Below are 19,746 nucleotides of genomic sequence, written 5' to 3'. Positions count from 1 at the left end.
GCTACAAGCCTTGCCTTGTTACGAACTACTTCTCCATGCTCATCAGTCTTGTTCTTGAAGATCCATTTAGTGCCAACTACATTTACTCCTTCAGGTCTAGCCACAAGTTCCCACACATCGTTCCTGGTGAACTGCTCAAGTTCTTCCTCCATTGCGACAATCCAATATTCATCACGTAGTGCTTCAGTGTGTGTCTTAGGTTCTATTGATGAGACGAAACATGCGAACTGCACCATTTCTTTAAAATTGATCACCTTTCCACGCGTTTTTCGTCCTTCTTCAATCCCTCCAATCACATCAGACTTCGAATGATTGCGATGAACTTGCTGAATCACTGGTTGAGGTACTGTATCTGTGGTAGGACCTTCCTCAATGACTTCAGTAGCAGCTACCGATGATCCACCTTCTTCCTCTTCATCTGATCCCAAGTCATCACCTACAACCACAGACAAATCATCAAATACAACATTCACTGATTCTTTAATTGATTCTGTTCGCTTGTTGTAGACTCGATATGCTGAGCTAGACTGTGCATAACCCAGAAAGAATCCTTCATCACTTCTTGAGTCAAACTTCCCAAGGTAGTCCTTGTCATTCAGTATGTAGCACCTGCATCCAAAAACATGAAAGTAACTAAGATTAGGAGTTTTGCCTGTCCACATCTCATATGGTGTCTTTGTTGTCCCTTTCCTGACATACACACGGTTGATTGTGTAACACGCTGTGCTGAGTGCTTCAGCCCAGAACCTCTTGGCTATCTTGTTACCATGAAGCATTGCTCTTCCCATTTCCTGTAGAGTTCTATTCTTTCGTTCAACTACTCCATTCTGCTGAGGTGTCCATGGTGCTGCAAACTGATGAGCTATTCCTCTTGATTCAAGAAAGGTAGTCATGGCTTCATTCTCGAATTCTCCTCCATGATCACTGCGTATCTTCTTGATTCCTCCCTTTTCATTTATGAGTTGAAGTGCCCAGATTTTAAAACTTTCAGACACTTCTGACTTTTCCCTGAGAAAACGAACCCAGGTGAATCTGGTGTAGTCATCCACTAGTACAAACACATACTTTTTTCCTCCAATACTCTCGGTTTGCATAGGACCCATGAGATCCATGTGAACTAGATCCAAAGGTGCCTTTGCCTGAACATCCGGTACCTTCTTGTGTTGTATCTTGACTTGCTTTCCCTCATTGCATGCACCACACACAATCTTGTCATCAATCTTGAGTTTGGGTACTCCTCGAACCAAGTCGTTGCATACAAGATTCGTTAGATTCCTGAAGTTCATATGTCCCAAACGTCTATGCCATAGATCAATATTCCCTTGAGCTGACAAGCACTTAACCTTCTTTTCCCACATGTAACAATTATTGCCAGATCTCACACCTTGTAGCACTGTTACACCATGTTGATTTATTGCACGGCAATCAATTGCTGAGAAGCACACTGTGAGTCCGTCATCACACAGTTGACTCACGCTGATCAAGTTAGCCTTCAATCCTTTGACAAAGTAGACATTCACCAATTTAGGTACTTCTGAGTTACACGTTGTACCTTTGCCTTGAATGACACCACAGCCTCCATCTCCAAAGGTTACCTTTCCTCCTTTTACTTTTGACACTTTGTCTAGATACTCAATGTTTCCCGTCATGTGTCTCGAACACCCACTGTCGAAGTACCATGGTTCCTCGGATTCGGAATCACTCGCCACTCGTGCCATGTTACATCGAACGGTACTTCTTGGTTCAGTCACTATCTTAGGGTATAAGTCATTTTTCTTCATCCAGCCTCGAGAAGTCTTGCCTATTCTCCAAAACTTGTGTTGTCTCCATACTTGTTTGACCCGTTCCAGATACTTGTAGCAATACCTCTTGTAATGACCAAACTTTCCACAGAAGAAACATCCACTCATCTGAGCTGGAGTAGTTTGTGTCTTGGTTTCTTCAGCATGCGCAAAACCTCCAGATACAAAGCGCGTTGTACCTGTTGAACTACTCTGTCTTCCAGTGTAACCAAGTCCCATCGATGAGCTTTCAGTTCTTCCACTGCTCAGAATCTTGTCAAGTTGCTTGGTTCCCGTGAGCATCTTAATCTTCCGATATTGCTGATCCAATTCAGCTTGAAGATCTGCTGCTTTCTTTCTTTCAGTAAGTAACTCTTCTCTGAGCTCGTCCGCTTGCTTAGACAGAACCAATTTTTCTTTGATCAGATTCACACTTTCCTTGGCCAACTCAGCTTCCCTGTCGAGGTCATCTTTCAACACTTGTACTTCAACTTCCAGTCTTGCCTTCTCTTTAGCCAATGCCAAATTCTCCGTTCCCAGCTTCACTAGCGTCTCTCGAACTTCCTTGTAGCTTTCATCTAAGTCATTTTCTTGCTCAACATCACTCTCAGATCCTGACTCACATTCCACGATTCCTAGAAATGCCACAAAGTTGTTCACTTCCTCTTCACTCTCGCTGTCGGACTCGCTGTCATTGATTCCTATCATGGACTTTTCCGGCTTTCTCCTACCATCCGACTCACATTCAGCTTGAGTGTGTCCATATCCCTTGCAGTTATGACACTGAATCTCTCTTCTTTTCACTGTGGGACACTCAGTTCGAAAGTGACCATACCCCTTGCATTCATAGCACTTAGCATCATTCTTCCTGTAGTTCTTCTCTGGCTCGGACGTCTTCCTACCTTGGCCAAACTTCTTCTACCCATTCTCCACTTTTCGTAGAGCTCTATCAAACCTTCTGACCAGAAGACTCACAGGATTATTATCATCCATATGCTCCTTTTCAACTGATGCAAGAGCAATTCCTTTTTCCTTCATCCCACCAGACACACCAGCCACTTCCATCTCATGAGCTTGTAACATTCCAACCACTTCATCAAATGTCATCTCGTCAGTGTTACAGGAGACGGTCATAGCTGCTTTGTATGCAATGAACTTGGACGGCAAGCACCTCAGGAACTTCTTCACAAGTTTCTTTTCTTTGTATTTCTTCCCAAGTGTAAGTGCTTCTTGTGCCAGTGAGCTAATCTTTGAACTGAAATCTCCAACAAATTCATTCTCTTCCATCTTTAGCTCTTCAAATATTGTTGCAAGCATATCCTTTCTAGAACTCTGAACCTTTGAGGTTCCTTCAAAATGCTTCTGCAGAATATCCCATGCATCCTTTGCTGCCTCGCATCCTTGAATTAGTTCAAACTGCTTCCTTGCTACACTGCAATGTATGACAGTTAGTGCACGAGCATTGAACTTAGCCATCTTGTTCTCATCATCAGTCCAGAGCTCCTCCAGTTTTGGAACATCTGTCCCATCCTCGGCTCTTGCAACAGGTGATTTCCAACCAGATTCCACAGCCTTCCATGCTAATGGGTCAATGCCCTTGATTGTAGCCTTCATGCGCGCCTTCCAGAATCCATAGTTTCCTACTTCAAGGATCACCTTGGAACTTATCACCAATTCGCGATAGCTATCCATCTTACTCCGCAGGATCTACCTGTTTAAATAAACAAAGTACAGATACCCGCTCTGATACCAATTGTTAATGTAAGATAATCAAGCTATGCTATGTAGAACACACAGTAGTACAGGGTTATTCAAATCCAAGAAATACGACTATATTTATTCTTTTAAAAGCTCTTACAACTTCTTATTACAAGCAATAAATCAAACAAGCTCAAGACAAACCTCGACTTGTTTGCTAGTCAACTCGTTCAGAGATCTAAGACAGACTCTGAACCACCTAAGCTCTTAACCCCTAGATGCTTTGCTTCTCCTTCTTAGGACGTACAAAACTCTCTATTGCTAAAAGCTCTCCCTGTGTGTTAAACCTTAACACAGTGCCACGGCTTCCTTATATATCTTTGAGGAAGCCCTAGATCTAATCTAACTACCCAATGGAAACTTTCCATTTCTTTTACTTCAGCGAATAAGCCAATCTTTCTTTTTCTCTTTAGATCGATTGCTTCTTCTTCAAGTCTTCCTTTAATGTCCCTCTTCATTAAATCTTCTTTTAATGCATCGGTCTTGATACGTGCTTCTCACGAACCGCCTCTCTGATGTAGTAGTTCATGTCACACTTCATGAACTACTTTAGCTCTGCTACAGCATCGTCTTCCCATACACCTTCACATGGTAAAGATCATGTCCCTTTAAATATTGTCGGGATAGATGTGCCTTCTTCTAGCTAGTCTCCAGAACGAGTGTTCAAACATTAATTGAGGTTAGACTAGATTCATGATCAGCAAACACCTATATTCATGATCAGTGCATATAAATAAAAAGAGTTGTATATTGAGTTGAAGTGTAATCTCGTTGACTTGGAAGTATGTCCCATTAAGTGAGAAGCTACCTCTCATTGATTTTCTACAAGGTATCAGCGTGAAATTACACCGTATCATTTGCAGTCACTGGCGGATCCACTCACAGCAACATGGGGGCAATGAGCCCAACAAGATTTAAAAACTTAATCTAACTTAAAGCCCAATACATATAATGCCCCATAATTTTTTTTGCCCCCACACCTTTGTTTAAACCCATTTACAAATACAAATAATAATAATATGTTTAAGCACACTTAATATTTTAATGAATTACTAGATTTTGACCCGCCCTTCAAAAAGGCGGGTATAATTTCTGTTTTAACTTTTTTGAAATATTTAAATATTAAATTTGTGTGTTTTAATTATATTTGTAATTAATATTAATTTAATTTAATATAATTTTGATAACTATATTCAATATATTAAGTTGCATAACTATATAATTGTGTCATATCCATTTCAGAAATTATTTTTAAAATTTTATTCCTATAGTTTGTAACCTATTGTATTTTTTATTAGTTAACTAACATAATTAGTCAAGTATATTCATATCCGAAAAATCCGACTTTGAAATCAAAGTCTCATACTTAGTGTTTTAAAATCTGATCCGGATTCGCGATTGAACCGGTAAATCCGGTGATCCAAGGTAAATACAGTTTGGGTTTTATAAACAAACTAATATTTAAAAACCCATAAAACCCGCAAAAAATCACTAAAACCCGAAACCCGGTTACCGGTTAGATTGGTGACTGGTTGAACTAAAATATAACTTTTCTTCTTTTGTTTTTAGTTTTTAATTATATTTTTAGAATCTATTTTGTATAGTTTTTAGTACGGAAGTTAGGTTTTTAGTTTTGTTATCCACAATTTACAAATAATATTTTACTTCTGCTTTATTTTAGATTTGAAATTTAATTTTTCTATTCACATTATACATATAAATATTTATGAATTTTTAAGTCTTGATGTTTAAAACCCCAATAAAACCCGCAAAAATCAATAAAACCCGCAAAAATTACTAAAACCAATTACCGGTTAAATCATTGGTTGAACCAATAGATAAATTTTAATTGTTTTCACTTTTTAATCATATTTTAAAAATCTGTTTTGTATAATTTTTGATAAAAATTTAGGCTTTCAGTTTTTATCGACAATTTATTAATAATTTTTTACTTTTGCTTTATTTTGGATTTGAAGTTTAATTTTATTATTCGCATTATACAAATAAATATTTATATTTTTTTAAGTTTTGATGTTGTTTGATAGATGTCAAAAATATTAACTTGTTACAAAATTATTTAAATTATTTAAATTATTTTTGATATTTTATATGTCAATTGAAAATAAAAATATAGAAACAAAAGTTAAAGTAAGTATTTTCTGTTGAATAAAAAAAATTAAGTATTTTCTAAATATTTTTTAAACACAAAATATATATATCAAAACTATTATTTTATATTTTAACTGGAAAGAACATCTATTAAATAAAGAACATCATTACGACTTGAGTCGAGGTATTAATTAATTGATTAGCTAAATCAAATACACATTGTATATACGTATATGTACATATGTGTTTTGTTTTGTCAACATATATATATATTAATACATTTTAGTTCATTTTAATTCATCGGACATGATATACTAATCTACACTTTTTGCCATGTTCGTGTCCCATTAAAATAGGAGTTTCAGAGGTTATCAAAGAAACAGTTATATATTAGATGCAGTTATAATTTACTTAATACAGTTATATTTTAAATACAGTTATAATTTAAATTAGACCCAACTAATATCAATAGGTCATACTTCAACTTTAATAGTATTGATAGTATTGATATTGCAAAGCCCACTAATTAGAAACACCTAAAATTAAAAATCCAGTTGTTTCACATCGTCTTCCTCACGTTACGAGCTCTTCGTCTTCCAAGTCCAACTTTCACTTTTTTATCAAACAAACGAGATTTACTTATATCTTCTCGTGGTGAGTCATGAATCTAGTCAACTTCTAAAATATTTGTTTTTTATTCTAAGTTTGATATAAACTAATATTTTTGTTTGTCAGACAAACAAATGGAAAAGTTTCCTAAAAGACCCTTCACACCAACACCTAAAGAAAATTTGGATGAATTATCATGGGATCCTGCTAAAAGAAAAAAATCAATACATACGATACAAATCAAAGAGACGAGGTAAGGCGAAAGTATCTAACTAGAGGTCCTTGTTAACTGTATGGTCATAATTTTCTGAAAAAGATGATTGCAAACTTTGAGTCGGTTTAGTCATGCTTGGTTTGATCAGTATGGTAATTGGCTTGAGTACAGCGTATCGACAGATATAGCTTATTGTTTGTGTTATTACTTGTTTCGAGATGACATACATAAGCAAGGTAGGAATGATAAGTTTGTGACAGAAAGTTTTTCTAGTTGGAATAAATCTGAGAGATTTGCTTCTCATGTGGGTGGTGTGAACAGCTTTCACAATATTGTTGTTAAGATGTGTGATTCTTTGATGAATCGAAAACATTCCATTGCCCAAGATTTTTATAAGCATGATGATGTGGTCAAAAACGAATATCGTATTCGGTTAAATGTTTCAGTTGATGCTTCTAGATATTTGCTGTGACAAGGAATAATTTTTCGTGCTCATGATGAGTCAAAAGATTCTGGAAATAAAGGAAATTTTCTGGAACTTATAAGATACATGGCAGACCAGAACAAAGCGATAAGTAATGTTGTTTTGGAGAATGCTCCAAAAAATAACCAAATGACTTCTCCACTGATTCAGAAAGACATTGTGCATTGTTTTGCAGAAGAAGTTGTGAAATATATTATTGAAGAAGTTGGTCATGGTGTTTTTGGTCTACTGGTTGATGAATTTTCTAATATTTCTCACAAGGAACAAATAGCTATTTTGAATTTTCATTTATCCTATTATCCATATATCCAAACAATACAAAAACATAATTTTAGTTTTAATAATATAGAACAAAATCACTGAAAGAAATAGTTCCATGAGGGGTTAAAACCTTTGTTAATTGTATTTATGATTTCCAAAACAGCTTCATCTATTATATTTGGTTTTAGAAGAATTTTATGTAAGTTACTAAATCTTTTCAAATCTACAGCTAAAATCTTACCACAAATAAATACACAGCCACAACAAATAAATTTACAACTTTAATTTTACAGCAACAAATATAAAACTACAACTAATTCCAATCAACCTTTGTTCATTCTTTTTTTTTGACATCAAATGTCCCGTTTATTGAATATAGTATTCCAATTAAACCCTATATCATTCTTTCTATATATTCTTCTGATAATTATCAAAAGTAAGTATTCAAATGTCAAAATGATAAAGAATGTTTCACTAATGAGCTAAATGGCAATTAGAACATATTCTATAGATATATAAAAATATATAAATAAATCTTATATAAAATATTTCAAATATTATTTGAGTTTTTTTTTTGAAGTATTTTTAGGTAAAAACTTTTCTTTAATAAGTTTAAGAAAATCCTTATCAATGTGTATCATACCTTTGTGAATTTGAATTGAAAAAAAAAAACTTCTTAAATAAGTATAAAATTTCTCTGAAAATTGATAAATATGTAAAGTGAAAATGATTGGTTACATTGTAGTTGTAGAAATTTTCATTAAATTTAGTGAATAAGATATTTTTGATGTGGCTGTATCTAAAGGAGAAAATAAATAAAAGAGAAAGATATTCATTCAACAATAACTTTTTTTTGGCAAAACATGGTTGTTACCTCCATTTTGAGTTAAAAAAAAAACAAAAAAAATTGGAAACTGCCAAACAACAGAGACATGGAAAACGACGGCGTAATAGTTAGACACGTGGACAAAGAATCGGTTCGGTTTAAGAGGTAAATGCAGAACCGGTTTGATTTCAGAAAAAAATGGACACAAATTTTAGAATGTAATTAAACCGTTAATCGCGTGTTGAAATTAAAATATAACCGTTAGCAACACATGAAAGAGAAAACATTTTTTTCCCGAATAAAAAAAAAGTCTTTGAAGAACTCTCAACCTTGGTTCGTAAGTGTTTCGACTCTTCCAAACTTTTCAGAAACGGATCCAATTCATTAATATAACAGTAAGTGTTTCGATCTCTCTCTCTCTCTCTCTCTCTCTCTCTCTCTCTCTCTCTCTCTGTTTAGGGTTTCGTTCTCTTTAGATTCCGTCCCGATTGGTTAGGTAGTTCTCGATCTTTGTTAGGGTTTCGTGTTAATCGTTTTTGTTGGATTTATATATAGTTCGATTGATTATCTTGTTCCTTTATAGTTCGATCGCAATTTTGATTTAGGGTTTCCTTCTCTTTAGATTCAGTCCCGATTGGGGGTTTCTCGCTCTATGTTAGGGTTTCGTGTGAATCTTTCTTACTGGATTGATTGTCTTGTTCCTTTATAGTTCGATTGATTCAGATTGGATCCGACCTGTTTGGTTTGGTACTGAACTCTGTGAAGAATCGATTTGAAAAACCCTGTTTTACTCTTTTTCATTAGCTTTCTGTTTTCTCCTCAATGTACGTACGAGTGTTGTTTGTTTAACCTCTCTCAAATTCTTATTCTTGTCATTAGTTAGTTTCTAAGCTTACTACTGTTTGTGGTTATGATGTATCTTACATTCTTACTACTGTTTCAGTTAGCTTCACAGTGTGACGAAACAACAACATACATGTCATTAAGGTAAATAACTCTTTCTATGCTCTACAACCTTGAGAGAATTATTAATGGAGTCCCTCACCTCCCCCTCTTGTGATCTAATCTCTAGATTATCTTTCCTTCCTCTCAAACGAGTGTGCAGTTTTCAAACAATATTCATGACCCAACACACCACGTGACTTTGCTCCCTCCTTGCTTGGACACGTCATTATTCTTCTAGAAGTATGCCAAGGTAAGAACCAACCTTACTTCTTGGCTAAATCCTCCGAGGCCTCTATACCCTTTGGGCCTTGTTGCTACTTTAGTCTTGATTATACTCAGCAGATGTAACAATATCTTACTACTGTTTCAGTTAGCTTCACACCAGAAGAAACAGTGTGACGAGAGAGAGATGGAAGAGCTGAAAGGCGAAACAACAACATACACTGGTTTTATAGCAGAATGACTTTGCAGTGACTCCGTGTGAAATACCTGTCATTAAGGTAAACGACTCTTTCTATGCTCTACAGATTTCCAATCAGTTCTGAGATGATTTTGAGTTCAACAACAAGAAGATTTCAAAAAACCTTTTATTTTATGTTTTTTTTTCAAACTCTAAGATCGATTGCTTTGATGTTTTGGTTTTCCACTTCAAACCCCCAAAAAGTCTTACACATACACTAATATAATAGTGTTCTGTCAGATTCTTATTTTGGGAACATTGTCCCTTTTTTGCCCCTAAAGGAAACTTATCACCCACGGCTTTTAAAAAGTCTTTTAAGACAAGAAGAGACTTTATAACCCACGGCTTAAGAAGGAAGGATCTGTTTTTGATTATTTGGATGGATTGGATTATAACAACCAATGGTTAAGAAAGTCTTTAAGCGACAAAAGACTAAAATCAAAAACATTTCCTTTTTTTCTTACTTACCCACGGCTTAAGAAAGATCTGTTTTTGATTATTTGGATGGAATGGATTATAAGTGGTTAAGAAAGTCTTTAAGACAAAAGACTTAAGAAATCAAAAACAGATTCTTATTTTACTTACACCCACGGCTTGATTGTCCCTTTGCTGCCCCTAAAGGAAACTTATTACACACGGCTTTAAAAAGTCTTTTAAGACAAGAAGAGACTTTACTACTAACCCACGGCTTGAGAAAGATCTGTTTTTGATTATTTGGATGGAATGATGATTATAACGAGTTAACAAAGTCTTTAAGACAAAAGACTAAATCAAAAACAGATGCTTATTTTAGTTACCCACGGCTTGAGAAGATCCTGTTTTTGATTATTTGAATGGAAGTCTTTAAGACAGAAGACTAAAATCAAAAACAGATACTTACTTTAGTTACCCACGGCTTGAAGATCCTGTTTTTGATTATTTGAATGGAATGGATTATAACGACCAATGGTTTAAAAAGTCTTTAAGACAAAAGACTAACATCAAAAACATATCCATATTTTACTTACCCACGGCTTAGAGAAAATCTATTTGGATGGAATGGGGGTATAACGAATCAAAGGGTTTGAGAAAGTCTTTGAGACAAGACATGAGAAATCAAAAACAGATCCTTGTTTTACTACTACCCACGGCTTACATAAAAAAGACATGTATGAGACATGTCATGTTAAAAGACCTACGGCTTAAGGGTGTTTAGTACCCACGGCTTACAAGTCTTTAAGACAAAAGACTTAGAAATCAAAAACAGATCCTTATTTCACTACAACCCACGGCTTACATAAACAAGACATGTCAGTTAAAACACCCACAGCTTACAAGTCTTTAGACAAAGGCATAAGACATGTCATGTTAATAGACCCACGGCTTAAAAGTTTTTACTACCCACGACTTACAAGTCTCTAGACAAAGACTGCATATCGAAAACAACAGATCCTTATTTCACTGTCTTAGACAAAGACGTACAAGACATGTCAGTTGAAAAGACCCACGGCTTACATACAGCTTACATACAACTAACGATTAAGGGTTTAAGAAAGTCTTTGAGACAAAAGACATGAGAAATAAAAAACAGATCCTTATTTACTACTGCCCACGGCTTACATAGACAAGACATGTCAGTTAAAAGACCCACAGCTTACAAGTCTTTAGACAAAGGCATAACTTCATAAGACATGTCATATTAATAGACCCACGGCTTAAAAGTATTTACTACCCACGGCTTACAAGTCTTTATACAAAGGCATAAGACATGTCATGTTAATAGGCTCACGGCTTAAAAGTGTTTACTACCCACGGCTTACAAGTCTTTAGACAAAGACTGCATATCAAAAACAGATCCTTATTTCACTGCCCACAGCTTAGATATAGGCATGTCAGTTAAAAAGACCCACGGCTTAAAAGTCTTAGACAAAGACGTATAAGGCATGTCAGTATTAAAAAGACCCATGGCTTACAAGTCTTTAGACCAAGATGTATAAGACATGTCAGTTTACTTTGGATGGGAATAGCAAACCACGAGTATAACAAACCAATGGTTTAAGAAAGTCTCAAGTCAGAGACTACACATGGGTTTCATAGACTTGTCGAATGAAAAAAAACCAACCCATGGGTTTGATCCTAGAATACGGCTTAGATAAAGAAAATGTGAACCAAGAACCATTTGGATGGGAATAATACGACCAAATGGTTATAAAGTCTTCAAATATCCAGTCATGTAAGTAAAGACTAATTAATTTGATTTTTCTTTCTTTCAGGTTTGTGCTTTAGGAGGTCTGAGGAGATCGCAAATGTAGCAGACTTCTGTGACAGGTACGTCTTATGGAAAAGAAATAATCATCTCTCTACTACAAAGATTTGAATGTTGAATGGAAAAACGACCAACAACTTCAAAATACTACAAATCATATGTGATTCTTTAATGAAGCAGCTTCCAGGTTCCTTGGTTTTACTGAAAAAAGGATGATGTGATCCCACGCATCAGTCTAAACATAGACGGGACTAAACTTTGTACTGAGGGGAGTGTAGGGGAAGGATTGCACCTCTCTAGAGGCCCGACGAACAGTAGTACACGGCCTGAACATAACCAGAAGTGGGCCGAGAGAGCGGCCCGGGAAGGTCTCTTTTAGTCGACCGCGCGACTAAATGACAAAAGCCCAATAAGCCGGCCAACCGACATGAGCCCACCCGGACTAGCGGATGTGAGGGCGAACTCGAGAAGAAGGTCTATAAAAGGAAGAAAGGGGACAACGTAGAGGGGATCCACACTTTTACACACTCACAAGGCGGCTAGATCTAGGGTTTTACTCCTCTCTACCCGCTATCTTGTATCGTTTCCCGGCTAGCTCTTCGAGCTCTGCTTTGTCTTTCTCTTTACACTTACTCTGTAACTAGTTCCTGAGACCTTCATCTATAAAACGTCTTTGTTAGACCCACAGACGAGTTCTTCGTCTTCTCTTTACTAGTTTCGACCGAACTCGGTTCTAACAGTTGGCGCCCACCGTGGGGCTAGCAAAGTAACGTTAGCAAAGATGAAGACGAAGAACTCGTCTGTGGGTCTAACAAAGACGTTTTATAGATGAAGGTCTCAGGAACTAGTTACAGAGTAAGTGTAAAGAGAAAGACAAAGCATAGCTCGAAGAGCTAGCCGGGAAACGATACAAGATAGCGGGTAGAGAGGAGTAAAACCCTAGATCTAGCCGCCTTGTGAGTGTGTAAAAGTGTGGATCCCCTCTACGTTGTCCCCTTTCTTCCTTTTATAGACCTTCTTCTCGAGTTCGCCCTCACATCCGCTAGTCCGGGTGGGCTCATGTCGGTTGGCCGGCTTATTGGCTTTTGTCATTTAGTCGCGCGGTCGACTAAAAGAGACCTTCCCGGGCCGCTCTCTCGGCCCACTTCTGGTTATGTTCAGGCCGTGTACTACTGTTCGTCGGGCCTCTAGAGAGGTGCAATCCTTCCCCTACAGTAAGTCCCCCCCAGTCTGTCTGTGATTAGTAACAGTTTAATCCTGACGGACTGTTCTGCATTGGAGGGGTCCGATGAACTGATGGATTCTGGTCTGGAGATGTCTCAGCATTGCGTTGGATGCGGACTCTGTTGCTGACTTGTGTTCTGGAGGCTGTTTTTAGTCGTGACACACCTTGGCTCAAAAATGCGATTTTACTCGCCAACTGTGCAATTTTAGTCGCTGACATGGCTCACCAAGTCGCGGTTTGTGGCGACGAGGCGCGCTGCTTAGTGTCGCGATGACATACGTATCGCAGTAAGAGTAGGCGCGGTTTGTCGCGGTGGTTAGCCGGGGCCTTGAAGGTGCGTTTACCCGTCCCTGCTCGGTTTATCGCGATGTTCAGTTTTGCGGCTCCAGAAGGTGAGTTTACTCGCCGATCTCCTCTTCTTGTTGCGAAGTGTGCTCGCCGAAACGTGCTCTCGATCGCGTTGTTTCCGAAACCGGGAGGAGAAACCAGTCGCTGGTTTCGTGGTTCTTCAGGAGTGGCTTTACTCGCTAGGATGCTTGTTTACTCGCACTTCAAAGTGCGAGTTTACTCGCCGGGATGCTTATCCAGTCGCGCTGTTTCGGGAGGAGGATTCGGTCGCTGCCTTCGTGGTTCTCCAGGAGTGGCTTTACTCGCCAAGAGGCCTGCTTGGCCGCGACCCGTTTCGTTACTTCAGAAGGCGGGGCCTTTGAAGGCGAGTTTACTCGCTAGTCCGCTCCCTTGGTCGCAATGTTCCTCTGACCCGTAAAGGGTGAGTTTACTCGCTGGGATGCACGTATGGTCGCGCTGCTTCGTGGTTCTCCAGGAGTGGCTTTACTCGCCAAGAGGCCTGCTTGGCCGCGACCCGTTTCGTTACTTCAGAAGGCGGGGCCTTTGAAGGCGAGTTTACTCGCTAGTCCGCTCCCTTGGTCGCGATGTTCCTCTGACCCGTAAAGGGGCGAGTTTACTCGCTGGGATGCACGTATGGTCGCGCTGCCTCTGAAATCGGGAGGAGGATCCGGTCGCAGCTTTGGGGGCTACTTGAGGACGATTTCTTCTCGCGATCTTTCCGGTGGCTCCAAAAGGCAGATTTACTCGCTTACCTTAGTTTTGGTCGTGACAAATAGGTGATGAAAACATCTTCTCGGCTTTGTCGTTCTTCAGGATGTAGATTTAATCATCTGTTTGTGTTCGTCGAGTTGCGATACTCCCTTGCAACTTCGAGGATGGACTACTTGCTGATCGTTCTCGCAGCTTACGGAGGAGAAGCAAAGATGAACGCACTGGTCATGCCTTCTTAACCGGATGAGTTAGGCGACAGGGCAGACCGGGGGCCGGTTCACACCGGTTTGGTCTTGGTACGATCCGATTTGATTTCTGCTGATCCTAATCCTCGATTTGATTGGGTGATGTGACTGTTGCAAGTGATGAAAGAGAGATTACGGGCCTAATTAAGGCCCATTTAGGCCTATTTAGACCTAATAATGATGTTTTGGGAATCGTGCTTCTTCCTTTGCTATAAATGGGTGGCTTCTCTTCACTTTTGTTATTCTTCTCTGCTGTTTCAGGTATTCCCTTTTCTCTCTCCCTTCTCTCTAACTTTGTTAGTCTTTCTCTCTCTAAGTCCCACCGGTAAGATCTGGTGCTTCGGTTGGTCGTCATGGCGTCGGGAAGGGGATTATCCCGCGAAGAGAAGGGAAAGGCTGCAGTCGGCTTTTCAGATCCGAAGGCGATCGAGTCGCCGAGCGGTTCGCCGGAAGGCGATCCCGATTCACTGCGTCGCAATCCCGATGCACTGCGCCGCGACACTTCGGAAGATGCGATGGATGCGGCTTCTGGGAGGGATTCGGCAGTTGTTGATGCGCACGGGGGAGACAGTGGAGAGGGAGCGTTGGAGAACGCTGGTTCTTCTCGCGAAGTTGCCGGAAACGATGGACTCGAGGCGCAGGCGCGGGCTTTCAGGGTTCCGATTAAACGACTCCGAAAAGAGAGTGTGGAGCCTCCCGAGTACAAGCCTACACGTTATATCTCGGGCGATCTTTTCGAGGAGCTTCCGGCGATTTCTCGCGATACTTTACGCGATCCTGGAATTGCAGGACAGTGTTGGACGAACGTGTTTCCCAGCTACTCTACGCACAGTAGCGTGAAACACTTGTTGAAGTCTTGCGGAGCTGCTGGAGTGACTTATCTTATTCCGTCGGTTAGGCAGAGACCTTGGTCACCGCCTGTGGGGTATCAGTGTATCTATGAATCCTACTTTGGTGTAGATACGAAGTTATGGTTCCCTATCCCGCGCCTGATTACAGCTTATACGCTCCGTCGGGGAGTGGCAATAACCCAGTTTCTGAATGGATCTTTCCGAATTGCGGTTGCTTTAATGGTTATGGCCGCCGAAGCTAACATCCCGATGAGCGTTAGGACCTTTGAGGAGCTGACTTTCTTGAGGCCTATGCCTCATGGAACGCACTCAATCAAGATGCGTCCGTCCTACAATGTTTTGACCGGACATCCAAACAAGACAAAGGACTGGCAGCGATACTACTTCTTTGTTAAGTCGGATGAGCACGCGTTTGACGAACCGCCAAAGGATGACTTCCCGGTCCTACTCTTACTGCGATACGTATGTCATCGCGACACTAAGCAGCGCGCCTCGTCGCCACAAACCGCGACTTGGTGAGCCATGTCAGCGACTAAAATTGCACAGTTGGCGAGTAAAATCGCATTTTTGAGCCAAGGTGTGTCACGACTAAAAACAGCCTCCAGAACACAAGTCAGCAACAGAGTCCGCATCCAACGCAATGCTGAGACATCTCCAGACCAGAATCCATCAGTTCATCGGACCCCTCCAATGCAGAACAGTCCGTCAGGATTAAACTGTTACTAATCACAGACAGACTGGGGGGGACTTACTGTAGGGGAAGGATTGCACCTCTCTAGAGGCCCGACGAACAGTAGTACACGGCCTGAACATAACCAGAAGTGGGCCGAGAGAGCGGCCCGGGAAGGTCTCTTTTAGTCGACCGCGCGACTAAATGACAAAAGCCCAATAAGCCGGCCAACCGACATGAGCCCACCCGGACTAGCGGATGTGAGGGCGAACTCGAGAAGAAGGTCTATAAAAGGAAGAAAGGGGACAACGTAGAGGGGATCCACACTTTTACACACTCACAAGGCGGCTAGATCTAGGGTTTTACTCCTCTCTACCCGCTATCTTGTATCGTTTCCCGGCTAGCTCTTCGAGCTCTGCTTTGTCTTTCTCTTTACACTTACTCTGTAACTAGTTCCTGAGACCTTCATCTATAAAACGTCTTTGTTAGACCCACAGACGAGTTCTTCGTCTTCTCTTTACTAGTTTCGACCGAACTCGGTTCTAACAGGGAGGTACATGCCAACTTCTTTGTGAGAATCAGGAGCTTTCTCTTCTCGCAGTGCGCAGGAGCAAATAACAAGCACAGAGATTATGGCAGCGATAAGCACACCTGCGGCTACAGCAAATGGGTATTCAATCCAAGAGTTCTGGGTGAGTGACTCATTCATTGTTGTTACTCTATAGTATTGTTTACTCACTATCCACCTTGTGACGGAGACACTGCTGCAACCTCATTTAACAAATATGTGGGCCGCTCTGGTAAACAAGGAGATGATTTTTTCCGGAAACCACAGATCAGCGGTGTGAAGATATTGTAGAGAAGGTGGCGTCTTTGAGTTCTAGGCTAAGGACAGATAAAGGTCTTCAGGAGGTTAGGAATACTCAGTTCTTGAGTTCTAGCCTAAGGACATATAGCAGCAAGTGAAATAAATTTTTTTTTTCTTTATTGGTTTATATTACAGATCTCTAAGCTGCGGTCGAAGCTTCCCATTACATCTTTTAGAGACGCAATTTTACATCTGCTGTTGAATCCAACCAGGTTCTGTGAACTTTTGTTTGATATGTTATTTGTTATTTTTCTTCGGAATTTGAGATATAATATTTGTATGAATATGCTTCCCAGTACTGATATTCTTATTCTATATGCCAGGTTATTATCATCTCTGGTGAAACTGGTTGCGGGAAAACTACTCAGGTGATTGTTACTCCTTGTCTCTTTGTAACTATGTAGTAGAACCATCGCCCTAACTATTTTAGTTAATCACCCCCCTGGATTGAGTGCCAAGCTGTCAACTTTAAATATTAGAAAATGTATATTGTGTTATAAGATTTAGCTCAGTTTGAGTCAGGGATGTGAGATTAGCCAAATAGGTTTAAAAGCTCTTCCTTTTGATGATACCTGGCTGAATCTTGTGGCTGATAAGAGAAGAGTTTATCGCCGATGCCTGACTCGCTGAGAAACTAATTCCAGAATGAGGCGTGATATCCATTGAAATGTTCATCCTTGATAAGCTTAGCATATAGAAGTTGATCAGCTCAATTTGGTGAGGTAGGAGACCTAGCTGGGAGGCAAATTCGTTCAGGAACATGTTCCAGCACCATATCTGGTCTGCAGCAATCTGGAAGAACGAGAAATAAACACCAATGTATTCAACTCACCTGATATTGCTACTCTGATAGTCTAATGTCAAATCAAAATGAGAATATTTAACGTCTTACCTGAAATAAAGGGAGACAAAGGTGGCTTCGTTAAGCCATCAGGAAGTGCGCCATTACTAGGTTGTGTTGGAGCAATATCTACCAAGACTGCTCCGGGAGACTGAACGTTAGACGGTTTGGAGATGAACAGAAGCAACCAACGGACTATAACGGGGAGGAGTGTTGAGAAGATTTACAAGGTGGAGTTTGAGAACGGCAAGAGACGTTGCTGTCAAGAAGATTTTCTGGAAAGATGATCTCATATTGGACAAAAGCTTCAACAGAGAAGCTAAGATGCTTGGAAAGGTTAAACTTAGACATCCTGGTAAGTCGATGGGTTATTGCTGCAGCAAGTCTGAAGGATTATATCTGACTAAAAGGGGTCTGATGCATTTGTGGATGTTATACTTGATCAAGAATGGATGTCTTACTTATAGAAAATCTAGCGGAGGTTTCAGTCTTAATGATAGAAACCAACTCAACATGTTGTACTTGAAAGGTTTCTGGTTGCAAGAACATTATGGAGTCGTTAAGTTAAAAAACGTCATTTCATTGTTAAGTACGAGGATGATACCTGGATACATCAGCTCTTTGAACAGAACTTAGTTACAGAGATTGTCTTTGGAGAGCAGGATGCTCGCAGAGATTCCAGAGTTTGCATAACTTGCCTACGGCAGCTTCTTATAAATCTTAAATGATAGTTGATAAAATAAAATGATAAGTCTTTGAAGGTTCTTTGAAAAGAAAAAAAAAAGGCAAAATGAGAACATGTGTCAAGTCAAAACGTCTGTCCTATTGGCTTCTGATGATAAGATAATTGCTTCTGAGGCTCTTCACAGTGTCCTTACTGTTCTTGGTTAAGAGCCTGCGAGGTTTTGGTGATCTCAGGTTGTTTCTGGAGATTCTGTCTTGTTGTGGTGCCAAATGTTTTTGATAGACTCATGGCGACTGTGAATTCTAGACTCATAGCTTCTAAGAACAAACAACATCAAGCATAACAGCAAAGCCTCTCTAGTAAACCAAGTCTTCACTTTCTCTTAGGCCACCAGCTCAGCCTCCATTTCATCATGTAGAGCATCAGCTATACCTGAATATTGAAGAGAGAAACCGCGCGCATAATATACGGAAACCAACGCTCTCAACACCATTATCAGAACATCTCTTGGAGAACCTGTAATTTGATATTTCATTAGAGATAGTGACATAGGAGGTAAGACAAACGAATTGAAGTAAAGCTAGTCCATGTGATGTGTTTGCAACTAAACATTTTCATGAAAAAAATAACCAACACTCTCAAATCTATCTCTTCTCTTTTGTGTAGATTAATGTCATTGCTAGTCTTGCGATGTTAAAGTTTCCTTGTGTTGGGCTTCTGATGTTCTCCTCTTTATGCATACGCAGATTCTCATAAGCCTCTTTTGCTTTCACAGAGAGAGTTTCCATTCTTTCCTTTGCCAGCACTCTGATTTTTGGTTTAAGAGCTTTTAATTTCTTTGCGAAGGGATAGAGAGAGAGGATGTTGAGAAGAAAATAGGATCGTGGTTTGCCAGTAATTCTCCATTAGCGGCTTAAAACCTTCTAGTTCTGCAACTGCATTGGCAAACTTGAAAGGCCTTTTTAGCCGGTTCAGTGCTGAACTTAGATGAAACCTGCAGCGTAAGTGATCCGAGCAACCTCCAGCTTCGAAAACACTGTAAGACCGAGGGTATCAACAAGGCCAATGATCATTTATCAGAACTCGTTCTAGTTTCTTTGATATAAGACATTCTTCTCTTTTGTTTGTCCATGTGTACTGAGGGCCGTACGCAGCTAAATCCAACATATTACAATGGTGTGTTGCAGCCTGAAAATCTCCCATTCCTTGTGATGATGTGTTCCTTATCCCATACATCATCGAGTGTTCTTCAGCATCTAGAATACCACGTTCCTCTAGCAGATCCAAAACACCATGTCATTAAACAAAAAAATTTCTTTGATTAAAATCTCATTTGATTTCATCTTATTAGTTATATCAAGAGCATCGAAGAAGATAGAGAAATAGAGCATAACGATAATTTTGCCGACATGAATATAAAAAAAAAACAAAGAGATTACTTAATATTGGTTTACATTTTCCAAATACACCTTTTTAAGGTTCCTGGACAAAAGACATTTATAATTGGGTTTGAAAATTATGGCCTTGAACAATTTTAAATTACCTAACTTATTATGTATCTTGACACAAACTTATAAGCCTATAAGTAATTTGTAATCATTTAAATTAAA

General features: G+C 39.4%; 1 protein-coding gene across 17 annotated transcripts; it reads left to right on the top strand.

Moving 5' to 3' along the window:
* The first annotated feature begins 8,327 nt into the window (after window positions 1-8,327).
* LOC130496683 (uncharacterized) lies at window positions 8,328-19,670 on the top strand. Of its 17 annotated transcripts, none has more exons than XR_008935858.1 (9): window positions 8,328-8,437; window positions 8,986-9,029; window positions 9,148-9,237; window positions 9,358-9,487; window positions 11,700-11,754; window positions 16,344-16,434; window positions 16,578-16,654; window positions 16,746-16,822; window positions 16,934-18,169. XR_008935858.1 is itself a non-coding variant. In XM_056988981.1 (5 exons), the coding sequence occupies exon 1, from the start codon at window positions 14,575-14,577 to the stop codon at window positions 15,589-15,591; it is 1,017 nt and encodes a 338-aa protein (XP_056844961.1). In that variant the 5' UTR covers window positions 12,779-14,574; the 3' UTR covers window positions 15,592-16,654; window positions 16,746-16,822; window positions 16,934-16,978; window positions 17,337-17,429; window positions 17,514-18,169. The 17 variants fall into 17 exon arrangements, 9 of the variants coding, with proteins under 9 accessions (XP_056844961.1, XP_056844962.1, XP_056844960.1 ...); XR_008935857.1 differs by having other exon boundaries at window positions 16,552-16,654; XR_008935859.1 differs by having other exon boundaries at window positions 16,325-16,434.
* Window positions 19,671-19,746: the final 76 nt, after the last annotated feature.

This window comes from Raphanus sativus, chromosome 6, assembly GCF_000801105.2.
Source record: "Raphanus sativus cultivar WK10039 chromosome 6, ASM80110v3, whole genome shotgun sequence".
NCBI classification, from domain to species: domain Eukaryota; kingdom Viridiplantae; phylum Streptophyta; class Magnoliopsida; order Brassicales; family Brassicaceae; genus Raphanus; species Raphanus sativus.
The sequence above is the reverse complement of the archived record's forward strand: the minus strand, read 5'-3'. Positions and strand labels throughout refer to the sequence as shown.

Excerpts from the sequence above, each read along its gene's own strand:
- LOC130496683 (XM_056988982.1), top strand. The coding sequence starts at position 14,575 with ATGGCGTCGGGAAGGGGATTATCCCGCGAAGAGAAGGGAAAGGCTGCA.